This window comes from Streptopelia decaocto (assembly GCF_964273445.1).
Source record: "Streptopelia decaocto genome assembly, chromosome: 19".
In the NCBI taxonomy this organism is placed as follows: Eukaryota; Metazoa; Chordata; class Aves; order Columbiformes; family Columbidae; genus Streptopelia; species Streptopelia decaocto.
This window is the reverse complement of record NC_138674.1, coordinates 2,370,986-2,383,168: the sequence shown is the minus strand read 5'-3', so window position 1 is coordinate 2,383,168 and position 12,183 is coordinate 2,370,986. Positions and strand designations below refer to the sequence as shown.

Below are 12,183 nucleotides of genomic sequence, written 5' to 3'. Positions count from 1 at the left end.
GTGATTTTTGCGCAGCTGGGGCGCGGTGTCACCGTGCCGTGTGCTGACCCCGGGTGATGCTCAGAGGGAAACCAGGCAATTTCTGGTATTGCTGGCCCCTCCATTTTTCCATTCACTGCAAGAGCCACCTTCACAGCCTTAGAGGTAATTTTAGGAAATAATTACTTTAGTTGCATCATCAGCTCCATTCCTGCCACTGTCCTGCCACAAGGTTTGGGGTGGGAATGAGGGTATTTTAGACTTAAATTCTCATATTTCAGTTTTTCCTCTGGCTAAAGAAATCCTTATTAAATCTGATATCTACCCAACCATGGTTCACCCTGAAGGGTGTTTGTTGCTGACATATCTGACAATCCTGCTTCTGGCAGCACAAATACCTGTTACCGCTGGGACTGTCTTTGCTGTGGAAAACATCTTATTTTTGGCCGATCGTTCACGTACACCAGGCAAATTCCAGGTTTCAGAAAGCAGCTTGATTTTTTTAAGTCCTGTGGATATATGATGGGTAATAACGAAGATGTCCTTTGGCGTTTTTGACATCTTTGCTTGTGAGAAGAAACCCGGCTCGGGGCCACGGAGCAGCTCAGCCCCAGCAGCATCACCTCCGCTGCGGGGCAGGAGATGTTGCTGTGGAGGTTTCTGGTGGGTGCAGGAGCATCCAAGAGCCCCAGGGGCAGCCCCACAGCCCTCACTGGTGGCATCACCTTATGGAACGAGCTTGGAAGGACCTTCTCCCACACCAGCACCAGGCCGTTAATCTGCAATACAGGCAACCTCAGCTCCTGGTTGCAGGATGCTAGTTAGTGGCTTGGTGATTTTTTTCCCCCATTGAGGCTGCAGGAGGGAGAAGCCCCAAGGGTCGGGGCAGCTCATCCCCATAGAGGGGCCATCTCCATCAGATAGAGACAGCCAGAGCAGCTCGGCAGCCCTGCAGAACATACACAGCGTGCAGCAATTAGCGGTTCATTAGATAAAGCAACAGGCAGAAAGGTCCTCCTGGTTTCTGTAATGATTATGTCCTAGAAAAGCTGCGTTAATTCATCTCCAGCAGGCAGGGGCCGTGCCCGGATTGCTGTGCCTGGTACAACAGCCTTCATAGAATTATAGAGTATTATAGATGGGGTAGCTGGGGAGCTTCAAGGCTCATCTAGTCCAATCCCCTGCCATGAGCAGGGACATCTTCACCAGCTCAGGGTGCTCAGAGCCCCGTCCAGCCTGGCCGGGGATGTCTCCAGGGATGGTTCATCTACCACCAACCTGGCCCAGGCTCTCACCACCCTGAGGGGCAACAATTTCTTCTTCGTGTCCCACCTGAATCTCGAGGGGTTTCCAATGAGCACCAGGCCAACCAGGGCTCCTGTGACATGGGATAAGGTCTGTGGGACCAAAGCCCCCATCGGGCTGGCACAGGGAGCTGGGATGGGGACACCATGGGACGTCTGGGGCCGAGGGGTTGGAGGGGCGGGCAGGGTGGTCTCCAGCATCAGGGGGGAAATCAGCAGAGCAATGAGCAAAATCCTCCTTCATTTATGTAATCTATGTAGAGTAATGCTAGCAAACCGACTTAATTAATTACAGCTCTTCCACTCTGTCCCTCATGGCAGTGAAGAAACCCTCAGCTTCTGAGGGAATTTGAAATGCAGAGGGATGCGCAGTCGCTAATGGGAGATTAGGAGGAAGTCTTCCACTTCAGAAGCAATTAACAATCCAGAAAGCATTTTGCATATGTGGATTTGATGGCTGGGTCATATTTCCTGGTCACTGATTTGCTGTGGAATGTTTCCCCGATACCACTGACCCATCTCACACGGGCCCACGGGTCCCCTCCATGGGGACACAGCCCCGGGAAGGCCCGTGGGGATCTCGGGGTGTCTGTTTTGGGGGGGGCTTTGTCTCCTAATCATATTTTCCTGTTGATTTCTGATGCCGCAGGTTACCGCATCTGCACTTGGCTCCGGTGCCGGCTGTTCCCACGGCAACGGAACGTTCTCTGGATTTGCCTTGACCCATCCTAAGGTACTTTATGAGCTTTAATGAACTGCATTTTTAATAGGAGCCTACACTGGGTTTTCGTAATACATGTGCTTTAAATTCCGTGTTTTTCATGACGAATGACTCGGGAACATATGATGCGTAATTATATTTGCATGACTAACGTACTGTCTTTATGTATATATATATAAAGCTATAAAATATAATTACAAACTATATTGGAGAGAAGTCCAGGGAGAAAACAAACAAACAAACAATTTGTGGAATATCCAAGCAGCACTGTTGCCACTGAAGGCTGATTGCAGAGCTACACGTGGACAAAGATCCAGCTTTTCTAAGCCTGTGCATCTGCAAAGAGCAGCCGAGCTCCACCTTGCACAGGCTCACCCGCAGCACTCTCAACCCTGATTTTTTTGGGGTGCTGCTCACCCTGGAAAAACAGCCTATATTACCTTTTTTTTTTGCAAAATTTAGACTATCCTTTTGGTTTTTTGTTCTGTGCATCCAGGAGCTGTGACTCTATAAATGACAGTTTCTTGTCCCAATGAGGTCATCCTTGCATGATGCATTATAACTAGAAATTAGATCCCTGACCTGGCATTTAAATAAGTGCACAACTGTACTGATATATATAATCTTAATGGCAGGAAGAATGATCAGGGACCCGGGGGAGAAAAACCTCTAGCAAAATGAGACTGAGAAGTCTGGGATGGCTGGATTAGAGAGACAATTAAGAGGGCAAATAACAAAAGTACAAAAAATTAAGAATAAATAGAGAACTGAGATAAGAATCTCAGGGATCAGGGCTATACTTTCCTTAAACGAGCTATAATTTGCTGTCTGATCTATCACCTTATGACATAAGTGAGGCAGAAGTATCTGGACTGAAGATACTTGAACTAAAGACAGCAGCAGGGACTCGGGATATGTGACTATGTGTAAAGAAAAGGTTTTGGGGGGTGGTTTTTGTCTACCTGTGAGGAGCACTCTATAATTAGAAATTAATGGTCACTTTTAGATTGCCCCTTAGGGGGATTTTTCACCTTTGTTTTTTTCTCTCACATATGAAGCTATTTTGCTCTCAAATGGGTGGGAGGGCACGTGGCTGGGACGGTCCCTCAGCCCTCTGACCCCTTGTAATGAGTGAGGTTTCACGTCTCCCTGTGTCCCCATCATTAAACCAGCAGTAATCATTAATAAGTGGCCGCCTTCATTTCAGTGCCTCTAACTCCTCCTGCAGTCAGTCATTTCTCTATGAAATTGGAGACTATGAGGCTAAAACTAAAAGGAAAGGGGACATCATCCATAGCCTGAAATTCACCTCTCCAAGGAGGTCTGAAGGGTCTCACAATGGCAAAGTCTCCCATGGGACGTGGCCCCGGGCTCATCGTGCTGATTTTGCTTGGTAATAATTTAAACTTCTCTGTGAGTTACTATCATATGGTTAAGAGAAGGAGTAAGAAAGCAACTTAGCTAATCCTGGGATGGCGCCTGTGCCAGGCTCAACTCCTTTTCAGAGTTATAATCCCTCTCTAGATGAAAGGGAAATATTTGCGCTCGCACGGTGTGTCTCGTCTCCATGAGTGTGACCAATCTTCTCGAGTGGCTGCGCTGAGGCGATGACAAACACACAATGGTTCGATTATCCCCTCGCCAAGGGACGTGGCAAAATCTCAGCAGTTAAAATATAAGTGTAGGGGGTTGAACTACCCAGCCGTGGGTGTTATTCACCAGCGTGAGATCCAGTTTTCCAGTAACGCAAGTGACAGCCAGTATTGAGTGCAAATTGATTATCGGTGTGAAGCGAGGATTAAAAATAGCAGCTTTGTGTCAAACCCCACGTATGTTTTGACTAAATCCTAGATAACAAGAAGAATGGATAAGAGACAGAGATTATACAGAAAATGCCAAAAACCAAGAAGCTGGGATTAAAGAAAAGGATTTGAGTGGGTTAGAGCGGTTAATGATTGTCAAGTGCCATCCTGGCATCCAGCTGTGACAGCTGTGACTTCTGGGGACGGCTTGTGATGCAGGTGCTTTGATCTGCAAACCTGAAAGAGGCATTTCCAAGTCATGGTGCCCAACACCCCAGGCTCAGGTCAGCTCAGGCCAAGGTTCAGGGGGCTCGTGGTTGGTTTTCAAACCAACCGTCGGTGTAAGTCAATTATTTTGCATGGTTAGAAGACCCGGAACGTTCCCGGAAAGGATGGGTTGTCTGCTAAAGGGGCGTCCTCAGCCATGTCCCTTGGTAGAATTCTACAGCGCTCCTGATGTTGTGAGCTAATGTACTTCTGCCCCTTTTTTGTTTCAATGAACTCTAAGTGCTTGAAATATATCTATCTATCTATCTATATATATTCTTTTTCTCTGTGACTAGTGCTCAGCAATTCCCCAAGGGATGGATGCATGTTGACTGTCCCAGGACAAACGAGAACTGCAAATTCTATGCCGAAGGAGTGGCTGCTTCAAATCACAGTCTGCATACCATGCGAAGGTCTGTTATTATCACATTTTATAGCATCTGCTGTGATTACTGTAACTATCTAAAATCACATAACAGACAATTACCGCTTTCGCAAGACCAAGTATTTCACCAGACGAGGCAAGGCTTACAAATCAAATAATTTTATTGAGTTTCTGCTTCTATAGCATGTGGCACATAAAAGAGAATTAAGACACAAGGTGTGATGAGAAATTACGTGTTTGTCCTTCACTGAACAAAGGATTCATCTTACTCAGAAAAACAATGCAGAAATACACCCTTCTCTGCTAGTCGTGATGTTCGGTGGAGGCTGATGCTGTGGCGTTTAGGAGAATGGAAACTGAAGTTGACCTGAAGATGGTGGCCAATGTGTGGTGGCCAATGGTGGCCAGTTCTGCCAGCCTGAAGTGAGGAGAAATGGCTGCCTTGCCAGCAAATTTGAACTCGGAACCAAAATATTTGCATTTACTTAATTTAATTACAGTGGAACAAACAGCACTAATGCCCTTACTAACTTGGAGAAAAATCCACGATGAGAAAGTGTCCAAAATCCACGTCTGGCTGATAAAGATCAGCTGGTTTAGCTGTGTTCGCAAAGCCAGCGCTCGGGATGTTTAACTTCATTTTTGGCCTCTAAAGTTTCATTTTGTTTTCAAAACTTGATCTTCCTCCAGGGCTTGGGCCTTAGAAACTTTTTTCATTAAGTGCTGATAGTTCAAGAAAAAAAATTTAGAAGCTTTTTTTTAGTATTGGTTGTGTTTCTGTATTTCCCTTTACCCTTTTGTTCACCCTTTATTACTAGGATGATATAAGAAATGAAGACCTAGTGCTCATGCAAGGATGTCGCCCATTTCTGTAACATCTTTCCCCCTTTATGTCCAAACCCCACTTGGACTTGGGGCAACACAATTCTCTCCACTCCAGATAACGTGGTGATGCACGGGAGGAATGAGCAGCAGCTACGAAGGGGTCTTAGGAAATTGTTCATGCAAGAAGCTCTGGGGAGGCTTCAAACACAGGAAAAGAGAATTGTCCCCAGAGGAATCAACGGCATTTTTTTATATATGACAAAAGGAATTTGGGATACACACCGCACAAACTTCTAAGAGCTCCTGAACGCCTCTACGTGAAGAGGAAACCTGTGGACACGCTGCTGGGTTTGGGCTGAGCACAAGAGGAAAGAGCCGCTCGCGGATCCCAAGGTCTCGCGCGTCTTTTGCTGCTGCTGCTCTTCCAGGTGGGACCGGTGCAGTGTCCCCTCTCCTGGCCACCTGTGATCGCTGTAGACACTCAGAGCATCTTCGCACTTTTCCAGCCTTCATACAGCCTAAAAACTATTTTACATGTTGTTTTTACATACCAAACCTCCAGCTCATGTCTCAGTCTACCTTCTTCCTCTGGAAACGGATCCATACAGTAAAAGCCACGAGAAAATAAACATCACCTTGGGAGACGTATTAGACAAAGACATATTTGACCACAAAACGGGTTTCTGCCTTTACTTACGTGGGAACAGCTAGACTGGAAAGTCTCGCTGCTGCCAGCGCCACTCAGCAACAAATTACTGAGACTGTAGGCCAAGTGCAAAAATAACTTGGTTTAGTCCCATTTTCCTCGCCGCCGTCTGTATCACGGGGTGGGTGGTGGTTTGGGCGAGGGACAGGAGCCCTGGCTGTCAAAACTCGCTGCCCGGCCGTGCCACTGCAGGGACAGAAGAGAAATCACGCCTAAGCAAACAGGAGCGATCATTTGAAATTCTTCACATCGCTTCGTTGCCCGGCTCCTGTTCTGCAACATCCTCATCTACTCTATAGCATGTTTCAACTTATTGACCGCCTGCGTTTAACCACTCAGGAGGAATTACTGAACAATTTACTTTATCGCTTTGTAAATCAATTCACAGAATGAAAGGCAAAATAAACACTCTGTGTGTGTGAAGACAAAGCTTGCTCTCGGTTTAGTTGTTTCCTGGTTTAGTACTGTTGCCTTTTTGTTTTAGAAATAATTGCAAAAGTACTTGCGTCTTTCCAGGCTGGTAATTTTACTGCAGAGAACCTGAGTCCACAATGCCAGAGACATTTCTCAAAGTGAAAATCAGATCAAAGAGTCAATGGATAGAGCAAACATTTTTTTGCCATACTTATGGGATCATAAATTACAACTCATCTGCCTTGGGGGCTACTATTATAACTCCAAACCATTACTCCTCAAGCTTTTGAGTACTTGCCCATCTCACCCTCTTGTTTTATTAAATTCAAATGACAAATGACAGGCATCTCCCAGAGACAACAGGAGGCATAATGCTTCCACTGCTTTGTATTCCCCCAGAACAATTCCCTCCTCTCCTACATAAGCAGAAACTCTTTGCTGGATAATATTAATGCTCTAGCATATACAAATTTAATTTCTATGGGTGAAAACTCATTCGAGTCAGGCATGCAGGGCACAGACTCCGTGTCCACTTGGACCCAGCTCCGGAGGCTGGTTTTTATCATTCGCTTCACAATGTGTCTTGTTGGCTACAAAGCAGGGCCAGAGACAGGGTCAAGGATTCAGCCAATTTCCTTCCCCGAAGAGACCAGCCAGTGTAAAGTAACTCATGGCCCAGGTTTGCACTATGGAGCCAGAAATGGCAGGGTCCTCTGCATGCTCCTTGCATTGCTCTGCCTGCACTTACAGTGATGTTTGCCACTCCAAAATGTGATGAAAACTCTTCCGAGAGTAGATTCAAGTGGCCAATGTGCCACGGGGAACCAGCAGATATTTTTCCTTCTTTTGATTACGCATCCATTGCGTAATTAACAATCAGAAACTAGAACAGTTCAATGAGAGTCAAACATGCCCAAAAGTCTGGAAGAGGCCAGTTTTGCATATCTAAAGATAAATGGTTGTTCTTCATTATGGGCATGACTTTAGCTCTCAGCAAAGTTAGTGGGTTTTTATCTGGAGAAAGGTTTTAAACAAATAAATGCTCCCATGCTGAATGTCAGAGGGACTTGGCAACATCAAAGACCCATTTTGCATTGTGCTGGTGATGATACCCTACGACATTAGAGTTTGTCTTTCATGGATAACAGAGACATTTCCAATTTTCAGAAGTCCTCTTCAAAGTCTGGAAAGACGTGCTGTGATTTCATATTTCTTTCTATAGACACCCCATCTAACCGGGCGGATGGGGGAAGCAGCAATGGGTGGGATGGCCGCAGGACACCTGGGGGGTGAAGCCACAGCAGCAGGTCCCAGCGGGACCTCGAGGATCAAAAATGGGAACAGGTTTGTGCTGAGGCCAAGAGTTTATCGTCACAATAACTTCAAAAATGCAACAGCGAGTGGGATTCTCATCTTGTGCACACAAACTCCCCTTCTAAACAGCTGTGTGAGGAAGATAGTACTTACAAGCCTGCAATTAATGATTCATTTGCATATGTTCTCTTTTTACTGATGATGGTCATTAAAGAAGCGCAGTCATTACAGTTTGTTATTCACTGTTGATAAATATGGAGCAAGCAAAGACATGAAATGTAAGAGAAGCAAGTTTCCCTGAAGGCTAAAGCAAAGAAGAGGAGAAAGAACAATGCTGGCACACAGAGAACAGACCTGAGTCATGTTGCTGACCCAGAAATGCGGATTTTTGGGCTGTGGTAGCACAGAAATGCAGCTGGTGGACCCAGCCCAATGTTGCCCAATTCTGGACAGCCAAGGAACATCTGCGGATGTTTTTCCTGGTCGCATCACCAGAACGTGGGATCCTGAGCTGTAGTCAAAACACGTCGACAAGCCGCTTTTTTTGGCCAGAGGATTTCGAGGCACGCCAGGCAGGGCGGCTCGTGTGTGATTAACAACGAAATTCGGGATTCCCCACCTTTTCTTCCCCCATCTGCAGCCCCGAGGTGGCAGCAGGACTGAGCAGCTCTGGCTCAACAGCTCCAGTCACCTGCTTGCCAGTTTGTGCTTTCAAAAAGACAATTCAATCCCAGCTCCCTGCTTTCGGCTCAAGGCCAAGCGCTCGATCGGGAAAGACACTGATGTGCAGCAGAAGCCGTAACTAATCGTTAGAGCAAACAGAGACCGTGAGGATCAACTAGAAAGCAAACGCTCCGTTTGCTGGTGCCCGGCAGCAAACGCTCTGAAGATTATTAAGATAATGAAGATGAAGAAGATGATGAAGAAGATGAAGAAGATGAAGAAGATAGATGAAGAAGATAGATGAAGAAGATAGATGAAGAAGATAGATGAAGAAGATGATGAAGAAGATGATGAAGATAGATGAAGAAGATGAAGATGATGAAGATGAGCTGGCCTGGATGGCCTCCATGTGCACAGGGACCCGGAGCTGACGATACAGATACACGTTGCTTTTAAAAGATGCACAAACGCATACGGAAAAGACGACGTGATGAGCTGTAACCAACAAGTACCATTTCCCACTTGTTTCTGTGCAGGAGCCTTCGCTTTTTCCTGTTCGTGGGTTTTGTTTTGGATTGCTCTTTTTAAGCTGCACTGGGGATTTGCAGACAGCAGTGCTAAAACTTGTAAGGGCAAATAAATACAGGAGCCATTTGCTTGCTGGCTCTGTGCACCGGCTTGTGGCACAAATACCAGAACAGATGATCAGAGGCTTTTTTTCCCTTTCTTTTAAGCAGAGCTCCTGACCTGTGCACTGGGGGGTGAAATGATTCACTCAGTTGGTTTATGTCTAAAGTCTTGGGGGCTCAGCAGCGTTTTTCAAAGTGTGTGTTAGAAGGTGAGTCATCTTACGTGCCTTCTTTTTTTTTCCACTGAATTTCATCACAATAATTATGTCTTTTTCTTTCTATCTATTATCAAAAACTTTACAGGAGTCCTTCTTGCCAACTCCCACCTGAAAAATGGTGTAGTAAAGTCATATAAATTACTAACAGGAGAAAGAACTCCTGCCCCTGGGTCAGATGTGGTGGTGGGTATCGTGCTGTGAGGTGCTACAGATGATACAGGCACCGAGTGAAGTGATCCAAACCTGGTCGCCAGCTCTCCATGGCACACGTTCCTTGCTCAGACAGCTGTGGATTGTGCGGACGATTCCAGCGTTCAGGCATGGAAAGGCAAATTCACCACCCAGAGGCTGCACAACTTGCACATCGGTTCAGTTCTGTTGTGATTTACACCGGTTCTGCACAGCTGACCTGGGGGGTTACTCCCAATTTACAGTGGTGCAAATATGAGATCGTGAAACCACTCGTGTGAATTTTCAAGTGTCCATTATCTGCTATACATATCTCCACTGTGTCTTAAACTAAGATATTGATGGCTGCGTTTTCCCACTGCTGCAACTAACCCGGCTCTAGGAAGCAACAAAGATGCTGAAGGGAGTGGAGCATCTCCCGGGTGAGGAAAGGCTGAGGGAGCTGGGGCTCTGGAGCTGGACAAGAGGAGACTGAGGGGTGACTCATTCATGCTCAGAGATATCTAAAGGGTGAGCGTCAGGAGGATGGAGCCAGGCGCTTCTCGGTGACAACCAATGATAGGACAAGGGGTTATGCGTTCAAACTGGAACACAGGAGGTTCCACTTAAATTGGAGAAGAAACTTCTTCCCAGTGAGGGTGGCAGAGCCTGGCCCAGGCTGCCCAGGGGGGTTGTGGAGTCTCCTTCTCTGCAGACATTCCAACCCGCCTGGACACCTTCCTGTGTAACCTCATCTGGGTGTTCCTGCTCCATGGGGGGATTGCACTGGATGAGCTTTCCAGGGCCCTGCCAACCCCTGACACTCTGGGGTTCTGTGATTCTGTGAGATTCCTTTGATAAACCCTGGCTCTGGATGGGGCCCTGCGGCCACGTTTTGTTTGCAGTACAGAAATACCCACCCGGGGAGCAGCGGTAATGAAAAGGGCTACAGAGCTCAGCTCGGGCGCTGCCGGCATCAACTCGCACGGCTGTGGTTACAAACACCCAGAGAAACAAACTGCAGAAACCAGCCCAATGAATCTGAGCTGGGACGGAGAGCACTGAGCACAAACTGCGTTCTTGTAAGGGGAAAGATAAGATTTCTAAGAAACGGGGTTCGATGCATATTAATTTGAAGTACCGTGAAGGATAACCAAGCCTGGTGTCTGCCTTCCGGTAGAGTTCAGTATCTGAACTTCAAAGGGAAAATAAGATGTTTTTTGTTATGTACTTTGTCTGTGAGTTTAAGGGAAAATGTTTCCTTAACCCCAGATCCAGTGGGAGGTTTTATTGCCCTTTATTATACTATCACTGGCCACAAATACTGGCTTCCCTTTCATACCTGAAGTGTCACCAGCATGCGTGCCATTTTCCACAGCGCTCTCCTCCAGAATTTATGACCTAAATCAGGCAAAAACCTGAAGAGCTCTATAGGAGCGTGAGAAAATGGAGTGCGAGGAGGAAGAAAATGCTGGAGATGGTCAAAATGGTACCCAGGCATTTCAGCCTTATTTTATCATCTGGGGCTGCATCAAGTGAATCTTTTTCTCTGGAGATGCTTAGAGCAATTACATTTGTTCTATTTATTCTCCCTCAAAGGCTGGGTGATGAGTCAACAGAAAAATCTTTCAGGGTGAAAAAAATTGAAACTTGAAATAGGCAATATCCCTGGACAATTTGTTCTGCAATCAGAACAGCATTCACTTCCCCTACTGCTCTCAATCTCTAATTTAAAATAGAAAAAGAACCCAACAAAACAATACAGTAACAGTCACATCTGTAAATACAGTCTCTGCTCAAGGAGCTATTTCAAGACAGTGCAGATGCTTGTTTTCCAGAGTTCATTTCTGGTGAGAAAATTCCCTCAGCTGCCATCAGAAATTCCCAAGTGAGAGCAGCAGCTCTCTGAAAGCCTCGAACCAGCTCAGCCGTGCACAGCACATGCATTAAAAGGAAAGAATTGTCCACGCACCTCTTTGAAAGACTTCTTCACCTCCACTAATGGGTGCCAGTGCGCGATGGGCTTGCGCGGGTACGCCAGCATCTCATTCCAGTGGTCTCTGCCCAGTCCTTCAGCGTTGACCCCCACACGGCAAACCCCAATAATCTCGTTGTGACCCACTCTGAAGAACAGTAGGAAAGCAACAGGGTTATCGCTCTTGTTCGTACACCAATTGCTGCTCAGAGTGAGAACATTTGATTTCTCAGACAGGACAACGTTTTGCAGGACAAGTGAATGGCAAAGGGGAGCACAGCGCTCACTCAAGAAAATGCCATAAAGCAAAGCACCAGTTTTACTGTACTCACTATTCTAGCAGGTAATTTTCCATAACTGTAAATATCAAGGAGACTTTAACAATATCTCACTAGAGGTAGATCCTAAAAGGGGCTGACAAGAAGGATGGGGACAGACCTTTTAGCAGGACCTGTTGTGAGAGAACAAAGGGTGATGGTTTAAACTAAAGGAGGGAGATTCAGGCTGGACATGAGGAAGGAATTGTTGTCCCTGAGGGTGGTGAGAGCCTGGCCCAGGTTGGCCAGAGAGGGGGTGGATGAACCATCCCTGGAGACATCCCAGGCCAGGCTGGACGGGGCTCTGAGCACCCTGAGCTGGTGAAGATGTCCCTGCTCATGGCAGGGGGGGCACTGGGGGAGCTTTGAAAATCCTTCCCAACCCAAAATATTCTGTTATTCTGCACCACAGAGCTGTGCAACCAGGGCTGTGATACTAAGAAAAATGGCTATTGAGCACGAAATCCTGCACCCAAAAGGATGTTTTCCCCTCCAT

At 46.5% G+C, this 12,183-nt stretch overlaps 1 protein-coding gene across 1 annotated transcript in view; it reads right to left on the bottom strand.

The window, feature by feature from the left end:
- Window positions 1-6,089: 6,089 nt before the first annotated feature.
- The window catches only part of SYT6 (synaptotagmin 6), a gene marked incomplete at its 5' end in the record, with an annotated part of 29,916 nt that continues 23,822 nt past the window's right edge, over window positions 6,090-12,183 (bottom strand). The window contains 2 exons of the mRNA XM_082069206.1: window positions 6,090-6,175; window positions 11,368-11,518. Of these exons, the coding sequence (XP_081925332.1) occupies window positions 6,104-6,175; window positions 11,368-11,518 (223 nt within the window). The 3' untranslated portion in view covers window positions 6,090-6,103. The remainder of the gene's footprint in view (window positions 6,176-11,367; window positions 11,519-12,183) is intronic.